Below are 24249 nucleotides of genomic sequence, written 5' to 3'. Positions count from 1 at the left end.
TAGGGATAACATTTCATAGAATCATAGAATCATAGAGTTGGAATAGACCACAAGGGCCATCGAGTCCAACCCCCTGCCAGGCAGGAAACACCATCAGAGCACTCCTGACATATGGTTGTCAAGCCTCTGCTTAAAGACCTTCAAAGAAGGAGACTCCACCACACTCCTTGGCAGCAAATTCCACTGTCGAACAGCTCTTACTGTCAGGAAGTTCTTCCTAATGTTTAGGTGGGATCTTCTTTCTTGTAGTTTGGATCCATTGCTCCATGTCCGCTTCTCTGGAGCAGCAGAAAACAACCTTTCTCCCTCCTCCATGTGACATACTTTTATATATTTGAACATGGCTATCATATCACCCCTTAACCTCCTCTTCTCCAGGCTAAACATGCCCAGCTCCCTTAGCCGTTCCTCATAAGGCATCGTTTCCAGCCTTTGACCATTTTGGTTGCCCTCCTCTGGACACGTTCCAGTTTGTCAGTGTCCTTCTTGAACTGTGGTGCCCAGAACTGGACACAGTACTCCAGGTGAGGTCTGACTAGAGCAGAATACAGTGGCACTATTACTTCCCTTGATTTGCTTGATTCAATGTCGTCTAACCTCCCCACACACAAATCAGAATGAATGTGCAATAAATAACCAATGCTGACTGATCTCCCTGCAAACTTTGTGCAAACAAATAAGGATAAAATGCCCAATGAAAAGGACATCTGGAAGTGACCTGGGCTTTATCCAGTGCACAAACAGAAAAGGCCTCCACTAGTGCTATGGGATTGCATCTTCCTTTTCCTCCCACAAGCTAACCGCACCCTGGGGCACCCTCAAATCTGCTTCAAAAGTTCTGAAGGAAGGAAGGAAGGAAGGAAGGAAGGAAGGAAGGAAGGAAGGAAGGAAGGAAGGAAGGGTTATGTACTGAGTTGAATAGGATTCAAAAGGCAGAAGTCTGATTGGTCCTAGAACAATAGGATTCAGAATGCAGCAGTCTGATTGGTTCTAGAACAATAGGGTCCAGAATGCAGCAGTCTGATTGGTCCACAGAAGCCACCCAATCCAGCTTCAGGTGGAAGTGAATCTGCAACCTGATTGGCCTACAGGTGAATCCCGGAATTAGCTAATTACGTGGGGCCCATTGTGTAAATAATGTCTATAAAGCAGACATTCTGGGGGAACTTCCATTTTTCCTCCTCACCACTATGAGCAGAATAAAGAGCATGAAATCCACTCTCAACTCCAAGTATATATATGAATGAAAGAAAGAAAGAAAGAAAGAAAGAAAGAAAGAAAGAAAGAAAGAAAGAAAGCTCCCATTGGTGCCAATGCAGGCTTTCCTTCCATGGCTGATAGCAAGCATAAAGAGGAGCAAATTTTGGGCAGGATTGTTGCAGAAGAGATGAGGATGTTAAAGACAATAAAATAGGTGTATATGGCATCACATGAATTGAAAAATACATTATTTAGCGCGCCCCCCACTCTTTTACATGGATCCATGTACAGACTGTGTTATATTTGATATGATTTTGATTTTTCATGCTTGCAGCTGCTGAATCCAGGGTTTTGGTTTGTGACCCTCTCAAGTTGCATTCTGTGTTGCAAAACTAATGTTACCGTTACTAGTTCTCTCAGTCCATCTTGCAAAGCCATGCACCATACACAAATGATTATTATTTCTCAGGATCAATGGGGGGTAAAGCCCCCTAACTGGTGCGATGGCACTAGACCTGATCAAGCATTAGCAAGGATAACTGAAGGCAGTAAGCATCACCTGTGAGAATATAATCATATCCATATGCTTAATTCTACCAGTACTATGAACTTCAAAAGAGGTGTGAAATTGGCTGCTTGAAAGCTGCATCTGGTTTAGTCAATTTCACAAAAAGGAAATTTCCTCCCTCCCACTTTGCAACAGGCAATATGATCATTTAGAATTATATGTGTCTGTCCTTTTACACACTACTAATAATAACAGTAATAACATGTGTGAGTGTGTGTGTGTGTGTGTGTGTGTGTGTATCCCAAAATCAGAAGTTTCAGATTTGGGGAGGGCTTCTTTACCATTCTAAAGATGCCCATTATAGTCACACACACGTCTTTTTCAGCAAGGCTTATTTCAGTTTTTTAGAGTCCATCTTGGAGTACGTCAAAAAGTATCATTGGCCAAGGTACACTGCTCAAATCAAACTTTTTAAAAAATGAGCCTGTGTACCTTGATGACTAAGAGCTCTGCAGTACCACTTCAACATCTACAAATAGCTATTGCCTCTACACAGCCAGCATTTAGGGATTGCGTATGCATTCAGACAGACACATCTCTAGGAGTCTTTCTTCAAGGACCGGATGCTCTCGTGCCCATCTGCATGGCAGATGAGGGCAATATCAGGATGCACATGGGCTGTTGCTTGCACAGTCAAAGGTGTGACTCATCTGCACAGGGTTTCCTGTGCCTTTGATTTTTCAGGAACACTCCATCTGGTATGAAAACACCAAACTGGAAGCAGAAGATGCTCCAATGCAGGCACGCTCCGAGTTGTGAGGATGGCGTTAAATATAAGCTAGGAGAAGTCACCGCAAAACCAGAGCTTTGAAGTTCAGGCTTCTGGTTCACCCCTCCAGCTCTCGTTATGCTTCTCAGTAAGTCCTGATTTCTTGTTGCACCACCTTCAAGAGGATCTGAAGCTTCAGCGTAAGAGAATCTGTAATAGTAAGGGGTTAGATGTATAAGGGCAAAAGTCTTTCATGTTCTGGTGTTCCTAAAGTACGAATTATGTTTCTTCCAAAATTGGAAAAATTAATGTGGAAACAGAATGGCATGGAATTAGGGTTATAAAAAAAGAAGAAGCAAAAATGGCACAAATTAAATATGGACAGATTTGAATCCCTTCCTCAGCCTCCTATCTGCAACACGTGGATATTAATACCGACTTATCTTAAGAAGTTATTGTAAGGATTACAAAGACATAATACATGTAAGCATGTTAAACTCTCAGAAGTACTTTATGGATGCTTAGCATCATTATTAATATAATTATGTGATTGCTCAAAACAGGGCTACTTGGAAATGCCCCCATAATATTGGACGGTAAGTTTGCAATTCCATTTCTCCCTCTCTCAAAGTTGCCATAAGGCTTGTAGCTTGAATCTCAGTTGCTTGTACAGGGTGCTCCTCTTGGTTTTCCTTCCCAAGTAACATTTCCCTTTGGGCTTCTTGCAATTCCCCTTTGATCAAAGGAACTCAAAATATTGATTTCATTGTAAAAACAAACACAAAAAACCCTTCAAAAAGCAGAGCATTTTCTTAGGTAACTTGAAAAAGCTCAAAAATATAATTAATGAAGCTGCAAATTAAACACACCACGGCAGCCATGCCTTCCCCACTGGCATTTTTTTAAAGTATTGGGTTTTTCCATTCCACAATAAGGATTGGAAACACAACTGGAGCTGTTAGGGGTACTCCATAATACTCGTTTCGCATTTGTAAGGACACATATTTCAGTGTGTCAGTACCCACACACTGGAACTCCCTGCCGAATGACATTTTTTGTTTAGACAAGACCCAGCTATAGAATGTTGATGTGTCTTTTAATCTGCTTTTAGCTTATCGTTGTTTTTAATTATTTTTGAATGTTATAAATATCTGTCTGTAACTGTTTTTACTGATCGTTTCATATTTTATTCTTTTCTGTATGCTGCTTTGCGGGTCCCCCCCCCCAATACACACAATCAAGAAGCATCGATAACCAATCAATAATAAATCTCTCCCTCATTCCTGAGGGAATACAGCCCTCGACAGCCAGATCAAGCTCTGGCTATGCAGCAATCTTTAAAGAATACCGTACTGAATATGATCATTCAAAATTACCCAGTGGCGTAGCATGGGGGGTGCAGGGGGGGCCGGCTGCACCGGGTGCAACACCTGGGGGTTAGGGTTAGGGGGCGCAAATCCACGTGTTAGGGGCGCAAATCCACAGGTTAGGGGGCGCAAATTACTTGCCTTGCCCCAGGTGCTGACAACCCATGCTACGCCACTGAAATTACCCAGCAGTTTCTACTCACAGAATGTGGTGCTGCAACACTTTGGCATTGACCTGTTGATGAACAAATAGTAAACGGGAAACCCGCTTAAAACCATGGCACAGCCAATGCTGATATTGATTGGGTCCGAGTAGAAAGACATCGCCACAGTGAAAAGGCAAATGATTGTAAAGGAAACAGGAACGAAGAGAGGAACCTGGATAGGAAAAAAGAGTTCCAAAAGTGGAGTTACTTTTACAAGTGGGCTGAGGAAGTTTGCAGGTTTCAAAACATTTGAGAAGCAAAAGGAGGACTGGAGGAAAATGAAAGCTCCTAGAGAAAGACGCACATACCTGGAGGTATTTGCAAGGCAAATAAAAGGCCTTTGACCCATGACAAAGGACTGAATGTAATTGTTAGAACTCTAATTAAAATGTTTCTTTGGGTGAGTGGGGGGAAATCTAACACACTGACTGAGAGCTTTCCCTCACACTGTGTGGTCCAAGTCCTGAGTTCTACAGGGACATCCTTGAGAGGAAAACAAGGTAATTGGGAGTTTAAGCTTAAAATTCCTCTCCTCTGCCATGCATCCTAATAATAATCTGCATAAGGATTATTATTATTTCCAGATGGGCACAGGAGCTGCATGTGCACCCAAGTCTTGAGAAGAGAAGCTCCATATGAATGAGACATGCAAGCATTCTTTTGCTTTAAAAGGTGTGGAAATAAGGGTTCTGGCTTATGTCCACAAGGCGGCAGTAGATGTACATATTATAAGCACTGGTCTTCTCGAATTCATTTTGTATGGTTTCTTCTTGGTGTTTTTTTCCTTCCAAGTTTTGTGAGCGGCTAAAAAAACAGCAAAGCATTACCTTGCATTTCCGAAGTGCTTTGGGGCTTTTGGCCCAATGGTTGCCAGTGGCTTGAATTAATTAATTTTATAATGAATGATTTTAGAATGTTGTTTATGCTGTACTTTTGTACTGTTTTATTGTTGTTAGCCGCCCTGAGCCCGGCTTCGGCTGGGGAGGGCGGGATATAAATAAAATTTATTATTATTATTATTATTATTATTATTATTATTATTATTATTGGTAGTGGCTATGAAGACATACCAAGAGTATGTTATTCCTGAATATGGAAAATAAGGTAGCCGGGTGAAAAAAGGAATCCTGGGCTCTTGCACCTTTAATAGGGACGTAGAAGATGGAACTTCAGCTGGTGTAGATTCTCTTGCAAGCGACACCTGCTGACATTTCTTTTTCTATACAGCTATTAAAGGTACAGGAGTCCTCTTTTCGCATCTGGCCACCCAAAGATTGATAATGAAAATCCACCCTGGGACACCTTGGAAGTAGGGCGAATATTTCTTCTCTAAGCAAACAAGCAATTCATGTTTGTTGTTTATTTGTGTCCCACCACCCTTCCTTCGAGGAAGACAGGGCAGCATACATAGCTCTCCTCCCTAGGGGCCGAGGAGAAATTCAGTTCGGTATGCATTTAAAGCAGAATCTCTCAAATTCACACTTTCTCCGAACAATGTGTACAAAAATGGACATACTGGGGGAGTGTGCGCATTAAATGAAGACATTGGGGGGAAATGACATACAAAAATCCATTATATTATGTGAAATAGCTTGCAACAGTGTGTACATTAGGCAAAAGTGCACCGAAAAATGGGCTTCTTAGGAGAAAATTGCCCCAAAATGCTTAGAATTTTCATGAGGTTTTTTTTTTTTTAAATGCAAATTACTACAGAACACAGAAAACTAAATTTAATAATGGATAAATGAGAAACTGAGAGATGCAAAATTGACAGATCCTTCAATCCCTATTCTGCGCCCCCCACCCATTTTATCCTCACAACAACACCCAGTCAGGCTGAGAGCCAGTGTGGTGTAGTGGTTAAGAGCAGTAGTCTCGTAATCTGGGGAACCGGGTTCGCTTCCCCGCTCCTCCACATGCAGCTGCTGGGTGACCTTGGGCCAGTCACACTTCTTTGAAGTCTCTCAGCCCCACTCACCTCACAGAGTGTTTGTTGTGGGGGAGGAAGGGAAAGGAGAATGTTAGCCGCTTTGAGACTCCTTAAAGGGAGTGAAAGGCGGGATATCAAATCCAAACTCTTCTTCTTCTCTTCTGAGAGGGAGTGTGCCTGGCTTGAGATCACAAGATGCTGTAAACAGCTCAGAGATGCCGTATGATGCTCTAAACTGCTCAGAGGTTTCTTTGAAATATGGAGCACTATATGAATTGCCTTTTAAAATGTCTGAGTTGGGGGGCTGAACATAGGTCACCTATTTCTTTTTAACCACTTAACACTGTTTCTGATCAGTTGTTGATGGGTGTGATATTTGTTGGGTGTACTCTGAGGTGGAATCTGAACCAGGGATCACTTGGCTCACAGCTCCAGCTCTTAACTATTTACTCTTACTTATTAGCACAGAGAGATGGGTCTAAGTACATACCTGGTCTATAATAAAGAGCAACAGAGGGAGAATCATGGGAGAAAACAGGCCAGCCAAACCCTTACCTTGAATGGGCTTGTTATCTCAGGATGACGGCAGCGGTGAACTATCAGCCCAAGGGTGGCTAATCCTATGAAGAGCCAGCGGGAGAAGCTGAAGAAGTTCAGTAGGTGGTAAATATCTCCCACACAGATCATGGCTGTGACCAAAGGAAACTGAGGGGTGAGAAGGAGGTGAAATAGATTTAGTAAACCACCATCTCAGACTGAACACACAGACGTAGCTGAAAACCTAGAACAGGGATGGGGAACTTGTGGCCTTTCAGATATTGCTGGACTGCAAGTTTGTGTACACACTCCCATTTTCTGTGCACCCAGTGCGCTTCCACTCCTGGTGTGGGAAGCAGTGTGCACAAAACGTTAGCCAGAATCCATATCCTGTAGTTTCTTAGGAAATACTGCACCCTGCCCCTGAAAACCAGCTTCAATCTTAATTGAGAAAAAGAATGACCTAGCTGCATTTTAAGCCAGTAATGTGTACACAGCCTTTTAGAGTAGGCCCATTGAGACTGACAGTCCTTAAATTACTCATGGGTATCTTAAACATTTCAGTTACAGATAGGTAGCCGTGTTGGTCTGCCATAGTCAAAATAAAAAAAAATCCTTCCAGTAGCACCTTAAAGACCAACTAAGTTAGTTCTTGGTATGAGCTTTCGTGTGCATGCACACTTCTTCAGATACTGAAGAATATCTGAAGAATATTATCTGAAGAAGTGTGTATCCGAAGAAGTGTGCATGCACACGAAAGCTCATACCAAGAACTAACTTAGTTGGTCTTTAAGGTGCTACTGGAAGGATTTTTTTTTATTTAAACATTTCAGTGGGTCTACTCTAAGAATGTCTAGGATGGAGTCAACCCATATTCTTACCATCAACATGACTGCTGGTAGGGGTGTATGTCTTTGAATATGGATCATGGAGAAGAGGGGAGGCCATTGCCCTTCTCGTGAAGCCACAAACAAGGTCCTAGAAGGAGAAAATAAATAAGCAGTGAAAGAATGCAATGAATTAGTCTGCATAGGTAGGGAACCTCTAGTAGAGATGCTCAGTGCTGGGGTTCTCTTCCTCAGTTTCATGCTTTGGCCCTCCAGATGTTATTGGACTACAACGCCCATCAGCCCCAGCCAGAACAGCAAATGGTATGGGGGGATGGGAGCTATAGTCCAGCACCAGCTGGAGGGTCACATATCCCCCAGCCCTGATATGTAGCATGTAGTTCATCCTTCAACAAGATTAAAAAAAGAGGACACTGACCTTGAAAATGTAAAGATTCCCCCATTCATCGTCCCAAAGCAAGACAAGGAAACCAAGATAGGCACCATTGAGATAACACTCCGACAAGCTTTGTGTGCAAAGCTCTGGAAGAAAAGGCATGTTTGTGTTCAGAAATGTGAGGTTTATAATTACTGGTGAAGGAAAACCACTGAGTGGCCTTCAGTGAAAGCAGGCGTGATATGCTACAGAGCTCTGTTTCATTCTGATTTCATATTTACTTGTTGTTCTCCATGCCTCCCAAATCCCTGATTTTCTCTTGTCTTATTCATTTTACAAAAGGCTTAGAGACATTATTACAAGGCCCTAACAGCACTATGGTTTTCCCAAACTTGGGTCTCCAGCAGCTTTTGTACTCCAGCTCCCATCATACCAGTGGTCAAGGAGGATGGAAACTGTAGTCCCAAAGCAGCTGGAGACATACATTTAAAGCATCACCATGCCACTTTAAATAGTCATGGCTTCCCCCAAAGAGTCCTGGAAACTGTAGTTTGTAAAGGGCAATGAAAGTTGTTAGGAGACCCTAATTCCATTCACAGAGCTACAATTCCCAGAGCTCCCTGGGAAGAGGGGTTGACTCTTAAATCTCTCAGGGAACTGTAGATCTGTGAGGGGCCTTGCATCAGCACCACCAATAGGCAAGGCTGCTGGGAGCTGAAGTCCAACAACATCTGAAGGGCCACAGATTCCCTTCTCCCAGCTTATGAAGGACTGAACTGGGGATGGGTGAATCGGTCCATTCCAGTTTCTCAAATTTTCAGTCTCTTATTCAGCTCTCCACATTTACACATTCCTTTGAGAATTCTTTTATAGATATATATAGAAGTCCTCCTGGAAATTCACCAGCATTTTAATGCAAATTTCTCCTAATAGATGTGTTCCTCGCAGTTTTGCCTAATATATACATTTCTTCAAAGCAATCCCCCCTAAAATAATGCCTGTTTGTATGTTGGGCTGTTAATGCTGTGAGCTGCTCCATCATAGTCTCAGGTTGTCTATATGTGTAAATAAACTCTCTATCATAAAGACACCACGGTCTCTGCTGACCCTCATTCCAAGGAAACTGAACCCGGGAACCCCCGGAATCTCACACTGCTCAGAGACTGGGGTGGCACACATACAGTGGTTTGCTCTTCTGAGACATCTCGATGACCAAACTGCTCCTCATTCTGCAGAGGCTGAATTTAATTGCCACTGTCTTACATTCCAGTCCTCTCCCCTCCATCTACTGAAAACTGAACCCTCTTGGGGAAGAAGGGGAATTAATCTGATATTAACTACAACATTGGCTTTCGACTCACCACAGCTACTGCCTGGGAGGCCAGAACATCTGCTGCTGTCAGTACCGTGTAATAGGAAACATTAGTAAGCATATAACCCACAATCACAGTGATCACAGACACAATCACTGCCAGAGGGATATTTCTACAAACAAAATGGGGAGGGGGAGAGAAAAGGATCGTCAGTACAACTGTTCCCATGTAAATGCAAAATTTCATTGTATTGTTATTTTATTATATATATATGAAGCCTGTGCCTTGTTAGCCTATGGAATAATCCATCCCTATTCAAAACAGCTTCAGAAAAACATTAAAGGTAAAGGTAAAGAGCCAGTGTGGTGTAGTGGTTAAGAGCGGTAGTCTCGTAATCTGGGGAACCGGGTTCGCGTCTCCGCTCCTCCACATGCAGCTGCTGGGTGACCTTGGGCCAGTCACACTTCTTTGAAGTCTCTCAGCCCCACTCACCTCACAGAGTGTTTGTTGTGGGGGAGGAAGGGAAAGGAGATTGTTAGCCGCTTTGAGACTCCTGAAGGGGAGTGAAAGGCGGGATATCAAATCCAAACTCTTCTTCTTCTTCAAAGGTACCCCTGCCCGTACGGGCCAGTCGTGACTGACTCTGGTGTTGCGCGCCCATCTTGCTTAAGAGGCTGGGAGCCAGCGCTGTCCGCAGACACTTCCGGGTCACGTGGCCAGCGTGACGAAGCTGCTCTGGTGAGCCAGCACCAGCGCAGCGCACGGAAATGCCGTTACCTTCCCGCTAGAAAGCGGTCCCTATTTATCTACTTGCACTTAGGGGTGCTTTCAAAGTGCTAGGTGGGCAGGAGCTGGGACCGAACGATGGGAGCTCACCCCACCGCGGGGATTCGAACCGCCGACCATACGATCAGCAAGTCCTAGGCACAGAAAAACATTAAGCAGGGTCAAATGCAGATCTTTTTTAACTGGTCTTTTGACTCACCGCTCTGGCTTCACTAGTTCTTCTCGCACAAAACTAGTTTGAAACCTGCATTGTGGGAGGGAATGGAACAGACTTCAGTGGCCCTGACAGTTTATAAGTGACTGTCTTAAAAATGTATGTCGTTTATGCATACCATCCTGAATAGGCAAACATCCCTGCATAAAAAGCCAAAGGAAGCTTGTCCAAAGCGAGGGTCTGAGCATTGAAAGCATCCTGGAAATTTTCTGTATGGCCTAAAGAAAACCATACAGTTAGAAAGCAAAGTATGATAAACATAGCCACGTTCCTAAGATAGATGAGCATGTAAACAGGCTTCGTTTTACCATATACATCTTTGAGATATGGTTCAGGAGTAGAGCATATACTTTGGATGCAGAAAAGTCTCCACGTTCAACCCATGCAATTTCCACTTTAAAAGATCAGTTAGAATGTAATAGGGTGCAGGAAACATTCTGCCTGAGCTCTTAGCAGACTTCCTTAGGGATGACATTCTGCAAAGCAGGTGCCACAAATGGAAAGGCCCCGTTTCTTATACCCACCCACCCAACGTCAGACTCTGACCACTGTTGTCACTCAAGTGTGGGGGGAGGCAGCCCTCAGGCCAGAATATATGGAGGTGATAATATTTTCTGGAGGCAAGTCCTTGCATTTTGATGGTGGTGATGTTTTATAGCTAATAACAATGAGAATACTGCATTACCTTGAGCTAAAAGTATCATTCCTGGGACGATGATGAGAGTGAGAGCTACCAACTTGACGATGGACAAGAAGGTCAGAAGCCTGGCACTCCAGCTGACACTCCAAGAGTTCAGGATTAGGACAATGTCTGGATTGGAGAGGGTAAAAAAGGCATTTGATCTGCACGCTGGGACTATCTAGTTCAGCTGATGAATTCAGAATATGAAATTAATAATAAGACTCCCATTGATTTGACTGAATCGCATCCCAAGGAAATAAATGGGGCACAGTTCCTGCTTCGTACTTACAGTAGCCAAGAAGAGCAACAAGTTTCACAGCCAGAAGTGGAGCGCCACAGGGTGCGAAAAAGGGGTCCAGGATGTAGCGTCCAAATGCCAGTGCCACAACTGCACTGTTGGCTGGCCTGGAAGGGAAAACTGGCTTATGCATTCTGTGACAAGAGCTCAAGAAAACTCTTATTTTTTCCATGCAAAGATGCCACATTCCTGCAAACTCAAGGGAACTGGGCAGTTGGCTTATTTAAACTGTTTTCTGTGTCCCCTGGAAATCGCTCAGGAGGGAATATGTCTCTAGGGCTGAAAAGAGTTATCTGCCCCTGGCCTAGTTCATCTGGGCTGCTATTCCTGATGGGCCAAGCTGACACAACTCAGAGAAAGGCAGGACACAAACTTCAGTTATTTATGAACAGCTGCCATTCACCCAGAAATATTAGACGGCCATTTGCCTGGACTGCCTTTAATATCTGCTTCTTACATGCAGTTTCTCTCACTGACATTTAAAGGCATAGATTATATACACAACTGCGCCACATGGTTCGAAGCATTCCGACCTCACCTTTAAGTTTATAGCAGGTTGCAGATGGAAAAGCTTACCTTATAGCAAAGTATTCTGCCCATAGGAACAAGAACCCTGGCAGAGGGCCCAGGGTCTCCAAGATATAGATGTAATGGGCTCCAGACTTTGTGATCCGGGTGCCAAGTTCAGCATAACACAGAGCACCTGGAAGTGTTCAGGTAGGAAAGAGTGTAAGCAAACCATCCTTTTAAAAATAAAATAAAATTATTTATTGATTTTCATACATTAAACCAAACAAAAAAGACATACATAACACATTCACACTAAAAAGAATACATAAAAAATTAACATAGGACAACAACAAATTAACTACATTAACTACAAAACATATAACACTAACTGACTTCCCTTCATCTCGGTATCAGAATGTGTTATAAAGTTCTTCTATCTGCAGTTTCTTCTCCTCAGACCATTCTTTGCATCACAAGTGTTATATCGCACCTACTGTAATTTTTAGATTTTTTACCTCTGTTTCCATGTATGCCATAAATTTATTCCAATCATTATTAAACTTTGTGTCTTTTTGATTTCTTATTTTCTGTGTCATTTTTGCCAATTCTAAATAATCAAATAGTTTGGATTGCCACTCATTTATAGTTGGGATTTTTGGTGTCTTCCAATTCTGCGCTATTAGTGTTCTGGCAGCCACTGTCGCGTACTGAAAAAGTGTTTGATCTTCCTTTTTGATTTCCTCTCCAATTATCCCCAGCAAAAAGGCTTCGGTTTTTTTTATAAAGGTATATTGAGCAAACCATCCTAAAGAGTTTTCCTTCACTTCACGCATTGATGGGCTATTGGTATCCTGTGATGTTGTGTCCATGACAGAGAAAAATAGGACCCTCATGAAAACCCTCACTTAGAGTCACCCAGATTGCAAAGCCTTCTGTAGTGGATAAGGCACTAGACTTTAAACAAGGGTTCAAGTCCCTGCTTCATTTGTGACCGTTAATGTTAAAAATCCAGCAAATGGAAGATTTCTGTGGTGAGCCCTTCCCTTGATGCCCTAAGCACAGACTTATTTTGCTGAATGCTTAATCCAGCCCCGAGGTGGGCCAATGGTCTCACACAGTTTAAGACCGCTTTCTATGTTCCCACCACTGTCTCTGTGTATCAGTAGAAGATGCACAGAGAGAGCTGTCATTCTGAGGTTTCACTTCAAGTGCCCCTAAACCCTTTTTATTCAGACGTACGTTCTGTTGAGTTCAAAGGACCTTGCTCCCTAGTCATCCCTAATTACTGCAGTGGTGAAGAGTCATTCCTCATACATTTTTGAACTGGTCTTTGACCGTAATAATACAATTATTATTATTAGTTGGCAAAGGCAATCATAAAAACCTGTTCATCTTCAAGGTGCCACAAGACTCTTTGGCATTTTTCCTCCCTAGTACATCTGCTAAGGATTGCAGCCTTCAGAGTGTCAGAGAGCTACTGAAACTAGGGAAACCAGAATGACCCATATCTGCATGAAGTGTTTGTGCAACCATTTCACCCGCCCATGGAAATTATGACATTAGGAATGATCCATATTGACAACCTGAACTTGAACCTGGAGGCTGTGAAAAATCCATGATGACTCCATATGTGCACCCACAATGGAACCATATGGTCAAAAAACAGCTTTCTTAGATTTTAGCCTGGGTTATTTTTATCCTAAACTTCAGCTGGCAAACTCATGTTTTGAGGCCATTCAGATAGAATCACAACCCCCTGTATTTATCATTGGAGAACACTTCCATTGAAAGTTGATTGTTTTTGGGGTTTTTTACAGGGTAATTCTATACATGTCTATTGAAAAGTAAGCCCCATTGAGACCCTGGAAATTAAGTATATGATTGTAGCCTTCGCTTCCAATTTCTTGTGGGGCAGATGGGAGGCGGGCTCCATTTTGGCTCTCATGGTTTACTCTCAGTTCTCTTTGGTGAAAAAGTGCTGCTAAAAAGCCACTGGGTAGAGTGTTTTTTGTTTTTGTTTGTTTCTTTGTTTCTTTTTGCAAAACACCAGCATGACTAGCTGACATCTGATGGGAGTGCGTTCCAAAGGGCAGGCGCCACTACTGAGAAGGCCCTGTGCCTGTAACCTCACTTCTTGCAGCAAGGGAACCACCAGAAGGCCCTTGGTGCTGGACCTCAGTGTCTGGGCTGGGTGATGGGGGTGGAGACACTCCTTCAGGTATACAGGACTGAGGCCGTTTATATCCCCTTTTGCAGAAGAGGGACCATAGCTGTCAATGTTTCCCTTTTTTAAAGGGAAATTCCCTTATTCTGAATAGGATTCCTCACAAGAAAAGGGAAAAGTTGACAGCTATGAGAGGGGCCACGGCTGTGTACAAATCATATACAGTGGTACCTCGGGTTACATACGCTTCAGGTTACATACTCTGCTAACCCAGAAATAGTACCTCTGTTTAAGAACTTTGCTTCAGGATGAGAACAGAAATCGTGCAGCGGCGGTCAGCAGCAGGAGACCCTATTAGCTAAAGTGGTGCTTCAGGTTAAGAACAGTTTCAGGTTAAGAACAGACCTCCGGAATGAATTAAGTACTTAACCCGAGGTACCACTGTATTTAAAGCACATTCAAAGCACATCAATCCCCTCCCCCCACAGAAATCCTCGGAACTGTTGTTTATCCCCTCACAGAACGAAAGTTCCCATGATTCGGGGGGGGGGGGGAGCCATGTGATTTAAATATGCTTTAAATGTATGGTATGTACACAGGCACACATTCTGAAGACAGAGGTCCTATCTTCAGTCCTTGGCATCTTCAGCTAAGGCGGCAGATACTAGGGACATTTGAGCTGACTGGTGTGGTTATGTAATTAAAAGACCCCACAGAAACGACATTGCTCTGTAGCAGGAATGGGGGACCCATGGCCCTCCAGCTGTTGTGGGACTAAATCTCCTCTCAGCCCAGCCAGCATGGCCAAAGGTCCAGAGCTGATGGGAGTTGTTGTTGGGCAATAGCTGGAGAATCACAGTTTCCTCCCCCTTTCTGTGTAAGTATCACATGGGTTCTGGGACTTGCAGGTGGAGAGGGCACATGCCCCTCTTAGACTTCCCAGGTGGGAGAGTTACGCTGAAATACATAAGATTCTTAGAACTGTAGAGTTGGAACGGCCTACAAGGCTCCTCTAGTCTAACCCCCTGCAATGCAGGGATCTTTTGCCCAACCTGGGGCTCAAACCCACAACCCTGAGACAAAGAGCCTCATGCTCTACCGACTGAGCTATCCAGGATGTTAGGAGCCTGAGATACAAGAGCCTGTTAGGAAGGCTGCTGTTTGGGAATCTTATGGGTCAAGGGCTTTGAAATGGCCTTCCCAGTTTCATCATGCAATGGGGGTGGGGTGCCTCTTTCACAGGGTTCTTCTGATAAGATCCTAATTCGGATTAGTTACACATTAACCCCATGTGGCTTTGGGAGCGTCTGCTCCAAGTTCAAGGCAGAAACAAAGGCTCGCAGCATCACAGGTGCAATGGAGGTGTCACGGGACCAGGGGCTGCTCAGTTGCATCAGGTGCCCAAGTACATCTCAGAAAACAGATATGGCAGGGTTGGAGTGTGTACAGAAAAGGGCACAGCTCAGGGGCAGAGCAATTGCCTTGCCAACAGAAGGTCCCAGGTTCAGTCCCAGGCAGCTCCAGGTAGGGTTGGGAGAGACCCCTGCCTGAATTCCCAGAGAGCTGCTGCCAGTCAGTGTGGACAATACTGAACTGGATGGACTAGTGGTCTCACTCAGTATGAGGCAGCTTCTTATGTTATTATCTCTCCTCCTTTAACCACGAGTCAGGATGCAATTGGGCAACAAAAGTGGATTCTTTGGGCAAGAGACTGGTACTGATGAACTGGAACAGAGCTTCCCAAACTTGGGACTCTGGACTGTTTTTGGACTACAGCTCCCATCATCCCTGACCACTGTTCTTGCTAGCTAGGGATGATGGGAGTTGTAGTTCAAAACAGTTGGAGACCCCAGTTTGGGAAACACTGAACTGGAAGAATAAAGATATGGTCCCCTTTAATTGATGGGCTGGTGACAAGACAACACTCGCAACATATGAACGAATTGCTTATAGATGCAGACCTTGTTTGGACAATAATATTGACATTTGGAAAGAGTTTATACTGCATATATGTATTATGACAATATTATTATTTATATTACATATACAGTGGAACCTTGGCCTTGGGAGCGGAACATTCTGGCTCCCATACAAATGAAAACCGCAAGTAATTGTTCCAGTTTTCAAACGTTCTTTGGAAACCGAACACCTGGTATGGATTCTGATTGGCTGCAGGAAGTTGCTGCAGCCAATCACAAGCCGTGCCTTGGTTCCCAAACTGTTTCGGGAATCAAACAGACCCCAGGAACAGATTAAGTTCGGGAACCAAGGTTCTACTGTATAATAATGTATGGAAATGTTACTGATTATATATAACGTACTATATTATATCTTTTTATTATATTTTTCAACTTTCTCTCTTTCTTTTGCTCCTTTATTTTCTATAACAGAAATTCTTTTTTATATATACAGTGGTACCAATTTGTTAAGTGATGGGGTGAAACACGGTCCCCATAGGATTTCTCATCCTCCGAGAGCTGAAAAAGAGAGGAAAGAAACTCACCACGCACCAAACATAGAGAGGATCCCACAGGCAAACCAGACGACTAAGGAGAGGCCCACGTTGCCGGAGTTCTTCAGCACCCCTTGGGGAGAGATGAATATTCCACTGCCTACCATGCTCCCTATGAGGAGTGAGAAAGCTCTCAAGAGGGTGATCTTCTTCCTCAGAAAGACAGCCTCCTCGTTCTTCTTCGATTCCCCCATGGCCTGTGCGGTCCTCTGGAAGAGCCTTCAGGTGTCAAAGGTTTGTGGGGCGGAGGTGTGACTTGAATCACCGTAGAGGTTCTTCCTGATCCCTCAAATCAGCCTATCTTTAAAAAGAAAGAAGAGTGTTTCCAAAGAGACCCTTAGAAGTTGGGACAGGATGTTATGAAGCAAGCACACAGCTCTCAAACCTATATTTGTATTAATGTGGGAGCAGAGCACCACTTTCAGGGGGATTATCTGCCACGGAGGATGCTTAACCCTTTCACCAACCCAGTTCTAAAAATGAGTGGCTGATGAGCCTCCCTAGCTCAGTATTGTCTACATTAACTAGCAACAGCTCTCCGGGCTCTCAGGCGTGGGACTGTCCTAGCCCTTCCCCTCCAATTATCCCTCTTTCTTCCTCACCTGGAAACAAATTGTATCCTCCGGGTGTTTTAAACATTAGTGTTCCTTCTCCGCCCTGCCCCATTTCCCTTTAAACATGTGTTTAAGCACATGCATATGCTTTTAAAATTACTGCACATTAAGCACCGCAAACATTTTTATGGTGCTTTATAAACTACCCAAGCACCAGGTGGCTGGGGGACCATTGCACACGTAAAGTATTTGTTTCTAGCTTATTGTTGGTTAAAATGTTACAGCTCACATCTTGTGTGCGTGCCAATATTTTTAAAAAAACCACACCAACCCAAGACATTAACACATTTAAATGCAATATTTATACATCAAATTATCAGCCAGTAATTCATTCTCATTATGTACCACTATGAATAGGAAAGGACGCAGCCAATACATCCATTCATCAAAGCTGAATGGATGTCACAGTTAATAAGAAGTATTGCTTCCTCTTTCAGTCTCTCTCTATATAGAACTCCGGAAAGTAATAAAGGAAGCCCATTTATCTTTTTTTTTAAAAAGGTTGATTTTCTGCTCCCCTTCATTTATAATGAAGTAACTTGTAAGATTAGGCATGATAGCTGTAGTCAATAAATTGATGAGTGCCATTCTGGAGACACAGTCCAGCACACTGAAGCCCATAGAAATCAGCTCTGTGCTGGCTTAGGACCACTGTGTTTCCTAATGCTTGCAACTGTTGCAGCAATAAAACAAAATGAAATAATCATGGCATTGTAGAGTTGGGAGGGAACCCAGGGGTCATCTAGTCCAACCCCCTGGAGGTAGAAAATAATAATTGATACCTGTAACCCCTCAACACTTATTGCTACAGTGGTGCCCGGCAAGACAAATGCCTCGCAAGACGGAAAACTCGCTAGACGAAAGAGTTTTCCGTTTTGGAGGTGCTTCGCAAAACGAATCTCCTATGGGCTTGCTTCGCAAGACGAAAATGTCTTGCGAGTTCCTGCGGGTTTTTTTCCCTTTCCCCCCTTTTTCTAAGCCGCTAAGCCGCTTATCAGCTGATCCAATAAGCCAATAAACCGCTAAAAGCCGCTAATAGCGCTAATCCGCTAATCCGTCAATGGGCTTGCTTCGCAAGACGAAAAAACCACTAGACGAAGAGAATCACAGAACGGATTCTTTTCGTCTTGCAAGGCACCACTGTATTTTCATGAACATTAGTCTAATCATACTCATAATAGGAGGAAGGCACTTGGTTCCCTGAGCCAAGAGGAAGAGCCTTCTGACTCCAGTTCTGTATGGGCTCTGATGTAGGGTCGCCATATCCCAAGAAGTAAAAATCCAGACACAAAAAGTACTTTTAAAAAGAAAGTTGTTGAGCTTTGTTGTTGACTCTAATTCCGTCATTGGAAGAACCACATCAGCCCCAGGCTTGTGTAGATCTTGGCAGAGGGGTACTCCCAGCCTACCCTGTGTGCTCCTCAATCTGTGGATCTTGCCCTTTGGCCCAGGAAGCAAAATGACTCGAACCAGTCCTGGTTAGTCTCAACATCACTCATCCAGAAACGTTTGGAAACCCGGAAGTAATCCAAAGAGTTTTCTTGGGTCGCACAACACAGTAAGCGGAACTATGGTTCAGCAAGACTGTATGAATGCTAAGGAATCGTACCATGTTGTGCAAAACAGCCTTGTGTCTTAGGGGGAAATGTTACCTCTCCTCTAGTCACAGCACAGTCCACTGGGAAGGTAAAGCATCTTGGCTTTGAAGCTGAGTTGCTCTACATAACAGATTAAAGTGCAAGTATGTTAATCCTCACAGCTGCACTCTGCATGTGTTTGGAATAAAGGAAATATTTACAAAGCTCGTTTTTGTTTCCTACAATGTGTTGACTGTTGACTCAGATCTCTTTCGTTCTACGAAATTGCCCTTTTTGTTGAAGAGTCAGATGGAATTTTAACTGGCAAAAAAGATATGTTATGAAGAAATCTTACATGACACATCAGTCCTGTTTCTGAGCATTTTACAGAACAAAAAAAGGGGGTGGTATCCATCTTTATGCAGTGGATCCTGAGAGTGGATGGGACAGAAACAGAGAGTGTATCATACTCAAACAGAAGAAGAAGAAGAAGAAGAAGAAGAAGAAGAAGAAGAAGAAGAAGAAGAGGAGGAGGAGGAGGAAGAAGAAGAAAAAGAAGACGAAGAAGAAGAAGAAGAAGAAGAAGAAGAAGAAGAAGAAGAAGAAGAAGAAGAAGAAGAAGAAGAAGAGGAGGAGGAGGAGGAGGAGGAAGAAGAAGAAGTTGTCGCCACAATCCAGCCAAAATGCAATTTATGTTAATGGCAGACCCTCCAAATGTCCCTATTTTCCAGGGACAGTCCCAGATTTACAGAAGCTGTCCTGGTTTCTGATTTGATCCTGGAATGTCCCACTTTTCCTTAGGATGTCCCTATCTTCATCAGAGAAATATTGGAGGGTATAGAGTTATGCGACCCCCGAGCCAAGAAGATAAGTAACTATACAACCTTTAGAAGACATCTAAAGACAGCCACTTACAGTGGCTTGGGCAACCCTGTCAGATGAAGGGCATATAATTACAATTATATTATTATTGAATAGGGCACCCCTATTTTCATTGGAGAAATGTTGGAGGGTATGCAATGGGAAAGATTAAGCACAGGCTTTACTAGAAGTTATATCCAACACTGCGCAAAGGGTGATCAGCTCATGCAATGGGACTCCCCCTACCCTGACCCCCCAAACCTGATCCAAAGGGACCCCCAGCCCCCTGGAGCACATTTTGAGAGTGGGGGAGGGAGTTGTAGGGGAGAAGGAGGAGACGTTCCATTGCCCAAGCAGAAGTCTGAAGCATAAGCAAAAAGGCAGAATTTGATAGAACTCTAGGTCACTGACATAAATGGAACTGAAAATATGTCAGTTTTGACCTCTGTGAACAGAGCCATTAAATACACACACAGTCACAGGCAGTGCCAGCTCCAGGTGAGGAGGGGCCTTCAGGAAAGGAAACTGCTGTTAACAGCTTCAAAAACAGATATCTGCAATAAAAATACAGGTCTGGGTAGGCTTGCCGAGACCAAACAGGTTTTGGCAGGCATCAAAAGGCAGTACAACAAAGCCGTCTGCCTGATATCAATAGGCAGGGAGTTCCAGAGATTTGGTAGTGCTGCACTGAAACGTCAATTTCTCACAAGTGCTGAATGAATGTTATGTGGCACTTGTGCTATTTTTCTAGAAAAAGAGGTGAGGGAACTCACCATGGCCCCCTCCCTTGTTTTCTTATAATGGCAATGGCGCCCACCTGAGAGGTGCCAGAACAGAGTTCCAGTGAGTTCTGGCTGGGGAAAAAAGCCCTCTGTAAAAGTGCCCATTCCACAGATATTGTGATCTGATATCTGTCAGCCATACAAAAGAGGCTTCTAATGGTTCGTTGACACCTCACAAACATCTACTATTTGTGTCAAACACTTGCCAAACATGGCAACAGCCAGGAGCAATGGTATGTACTTAAAACACTCAGGGCATAGGCCTGTGACACAAATTACATAAAGTTTACATAGTGTGCTTTATGTGAATTTTAGGTGGCTTTCAGAGGGACAGGGGTGAGGGACTTTGGCTCTCCACTGTATCTGGATTGGGCCTCCACAAATCAAGATGGCAGGTGGCTGGAATCTTACCAGCTCTGTGCTTTGCAGCAGACCCAGCTGGCTGTGAAAAGCTTTGAGAAAGTTCTTTGTTGTTGTTTTTAACGGGAGAGGAAAAAGAAGAGGAAAATATCTATGTCCCAGTGCAAAAGACATAGTATGGCTTGAGCCCCTCACAGCACCCATGGGCAACCGTGCATAAATATGAGAAGAAACTTACCCCAAAGTTAAAGGAGCCCCATAATAATGTGTTGATGAAGCAGGATTGGTCCCATGGAATGATACTGAAAATATCTTCTCATTTAGACCCCCAAATGCCTGTTGGTGAAAATACCGGTAGGCAGAACACTAAGTTGCAGTTGACCCTTCTTTAAACTTAGCGAGGAACCGGAGGGAAATAAAAAAAGGCCTCCGAGAAAAGCAAGTGAGGAATGCAAGAGCTTTAGGCCCTACGGATAAGTCAGATTCCAGAGCTGTTGAACAGTAAGAGTAGCTGAGAACAGACGCACTAACAATAATTGAGCAGCTCAGTTGGTAGAGCATGAGATCTCAGGGTTGGGCGTTCGAGTCCCACGTTGGGCAAAAAGATTTCTGCATTTGCAGCGGGTTCGACTAGATGATCCTTGTGGTCCCTGCCAACTCTACAGTTCTGTGACTAGCTGGATAGTGCAGTGGTTTCTATGTTTGGGGTTACCTTGAAGATTATCTGGAGTTCCTCACTTCAGATTATAATTAATGGTGGACAAGTGTTCCTTAAAGACAAAGAAAGCTTCTCAGGAAACATACTGGGAGGTCTAGAAAAGGGAGTGGCCACTGGGATCCCTCATATAAGTACAGAAGAAAGGCCATAACTCAGTGGTAGAGCATCTGCCTTGCATGCATTTGGAATATTGTGTAGAGCTCTGGTCGCCTCGCTTCAAAAAGGAGTTGGAAAAGGTTCAGAAAAGGGCATCCAAAATGATCAAGGAGATACACTGCTATGCCCCAACTCTCCTTGGGGAGAGGGGTTGCAATGAGAATATTTTGCCCACACCATCAGTCTCCCTACAGCAAGAGTAACCAAAATGGCGCTTTCCAGATGTGGTTGAACCCAACCCCCCATCCATTCCAGCCAACACATGACCAGTGGTCAGGCATGATGTGAGTTCTAGTCCAACAACATCTAGAGGGCCCCACATTGGCTACCCTTTGCCATACAGGGTTTCTACCAGCATTCTGGAGCCAGAAGGCTCAAAGAGGTTACTAAAGCTCTGCACTGTAGCAACCTGCTCCCTCTTTCTAGGAAGAAAGCAGCCTAACTCAAGGTACTGTGGAATCCCAAGCTCCTGGCCTTCATACTCCAAATATCTGACAGTCACTCCTTGCAGTTTGCGGAAGCCTGCAAAACTTGGGCATTCTGCTAGCTTAGCACCGTCGCTTCTTCAATAAGCTATGAGCAGATGTTCCAGATGCTCCAGAAGAGCTGCGCCATTCCCTGATGAACCTCATGACCTTCCTCTTTGTTGGTGACCTGGTGAGGGTGGGGAGCGAGTTCTTTTCACTCGCTAGGACAAGTCCCGGGGTCAAAACGAGAGACTTTGCCTCATCGCACAAACTGTTTTCTTAGCTGGATCGGAGAAAACAAAAATAAAGCAAAGCGTCCCCCTGCAGGGTTCCAAAGTTTGAGCAGGCAACAGCTTTCCCAGAAATTCTTGTCCCTTTAACCATTTCAGCTCTGGTGAATCCTGCATGGGCAGGATTGTCCCCCCTAGCTACGCCCATGCTTCCCTGGACTCCACAAAGGCAGCCCCTAAAACATCCCTCTGTGGCTATTTTGGGGAGCTGTGATCCCCCTGAGCTCCCAGGGGTGAGCACACAGGTCACGTATCTGCCGTTCACAATGGGGGTGTTTGTTGCGGAAAACACAAGTGTGGCAGCAATGAATCTTTGGTGCAAGCATGCTGTCTGTATGAAAGCAATTGCTGGGTGTGGAGTTACTCTAAAGGAAGTCATGTGAGCTCCCTGCCAGCCACCTTCAAGGCCAAGTTTGTAAAGCATTTGCAAACAATGAGTATTTTGCAGTCTTCATTTTCACCCTGTCATCTAGACATGCAAGCTCTGCACACTTCACCAGCTGTCTACCTTTCCCTTTAAAGTGCATTTCTTTACCGGGGGGCGGGGATGTTATTGGGTTGTTGTTTTTATTTTGATTATATACTTTGTGGTTTTACAATTTGATTTTGTTCTGTGAACTGCCCTGAGACCTACGGGTATAGGGCGGTATACAACTTCAATAAATGAGTAAATAAATAAAATTTCTTGTCCCGATTTCAGCATAGATAAGCACTTGCGCTCATTTTTAATGTTTGTCCTATTAACTCATTCTTGGATTGTGAAAGATGTGGAAATACTGAAATAATGATCGACCATAATATTTGGTGCCATTATTACATGAGACTCCTCAAACGAAGGGACAAGTCACCATTTAAATATATTGTCATTTATTATTATTATTATTATTATTATTATTATTATTATTAAACTTGATAACGGATAATAACTTGACTTACTTTGTCTTGCCCTTGCTTTGTTTTAAATACTGTATTTCATTCACTTGATTTCTTGCTTACCCTGCATGAAGTCTTCACAAATAACAGTTCAACAGTTTTTGCTTTTTCCACATCTGTAAAGCAAATGAGAAATTTATATTGACTAAAAACAATGTTTCTTAAAAACACACACCAAAAAACTCATCAGCTTCCTATACAGCATTCACAATGTTTTGAGAGGATGTATTTGAAGCAAAATTCCACACATTCTGATTTCATGCATGTTTACTCAAAAGTAAAAACTCTACTGAGTACAGAGAGGCTTAATTACAAGTGTACATTTGTAACATCGCTTGTGAAAATGTGTGCTGATGAATGACTTTCCTGGCTAGGATTGCCAACTGACCAGGAGGGGAAAAAGTAGTTTGCTCCTCAGCTTTTCCCCCCAAATTCCAAATTTAATAATAAGGCAATTAAATGCATGTTGTCAAACCTGTTCTGTTGTTGTTGTTGTTTTTTACAGCAGCTTGATTTTCAGAAATCAGCATGTGGAGCTCTTCGTGGTATGAATATAAACATTTATTGTGCGGTAAATTAAAGGTGGAGGAGCAGGAGCCAGTGAGGAAAAGTTGGCAACCCTAGCCCTGGCCTCTTTCCAGCTCTCTATCAACTCCAGCATAGTGGCTCCCCTTAACTGCTTTGGACCTGAAGGTAATTTATTCAGTAATCTCAGAGATATTTTAAACCACTCACATATTGTTGCAGACCCAGCTCCAAGGTAGCTGTCTATGAGTAACATCCAGCGCAGAGGCACTAACTCACTTGGCTCAGTCCCTTAATTCTCCCTCAGAGCAAAACTCCTCCTCTGAAGAGATCACCACTGGGTGCCTTTCTGTTGTTGGTCTCTCAGCTCAGCTGCTATTCATTCTATTCATTTTTTATATAAAGCCGTAAGCACAGATTATGGTTGAGAGAACACATTTTCTTTTGTGACCCTCTGAAAAGTTATGTAACAATTATTATCACTGCTTTTTATTTATTTTAGCACCTCCCTGACTGTTGTTATGCGATGCCCAGCTTTGATCAGCTTGCTGCCATTTCTCTTCACCAAAGGCATGGCCTCAAATCAGAAAACCTTAAACCAGCAGAAGTAGCACTGATGCGTTTTTGCTTTGTGGATAAGGCAAATTTAGGCACGCTGAGCATGGAGTACAATGTGCAAAGATGCATTTCCATTCCCAAGGGGGTGAAAGGTTGTTTGCAAAGTCCTTTCATTTATTCAGTTTCTT

The 24249-nt window shown here is 43.5% G+C and overlaps 1 protein-coding gene across 1 annotated transcript; it reads right to left on the bottom strand.

Annotated features, from left to right (window-relative positions):
• Window positions 1–389: 389 nt before the first annotated feature.
• Window positions 390–23045, bottom strand: LOC310687421 (cystine/glutamate transporter-like). The gene is made up of 13 exons (XM_083462476.1): window positions 22982–23045; window positions 16219–16521; window positions 11611–11737; window positions 11026–11141; window positions 10740–10865; window positions 10173–10272; window positions 10040–10084; window positions 9103–9226; window positions 7784–7887; window positions 7399–7495; window positions 6536–6685; window positions 4048–4222; window positions 390–2687 (listed from the first exon to the last, which is right to left on the bottom strand). The coding sequence occupies exons 2-13, from the start codon at window positions 16412–16414 to the stop codon at window positions 2623–2625; spliced, it is 1425 nt and encodes a 474-aa protein (XP_083318602.1). The 5' UTR covers window positions 16415–16521; window positions 22982–23045; the 3' UTR covers window positions 390–2622.
• Window positions 23046–24249: the final 1204 nt, after the last annotated feature.

This window comes from Podarcis liolepis (genome assembly GCF_965112155.1).
Source record: "Podarcis liolepis genome assembly, chromosome: 10".
Lineage (NCBI taxonomy): Eukaryota > Metazoa > Chordata > Lepidosauria > Squamata > Lacertidae > Podarcis > Podarcis liolepis.
This window is presented reverse-complemented; position numbering and strand designations above follow the sequence as displayed.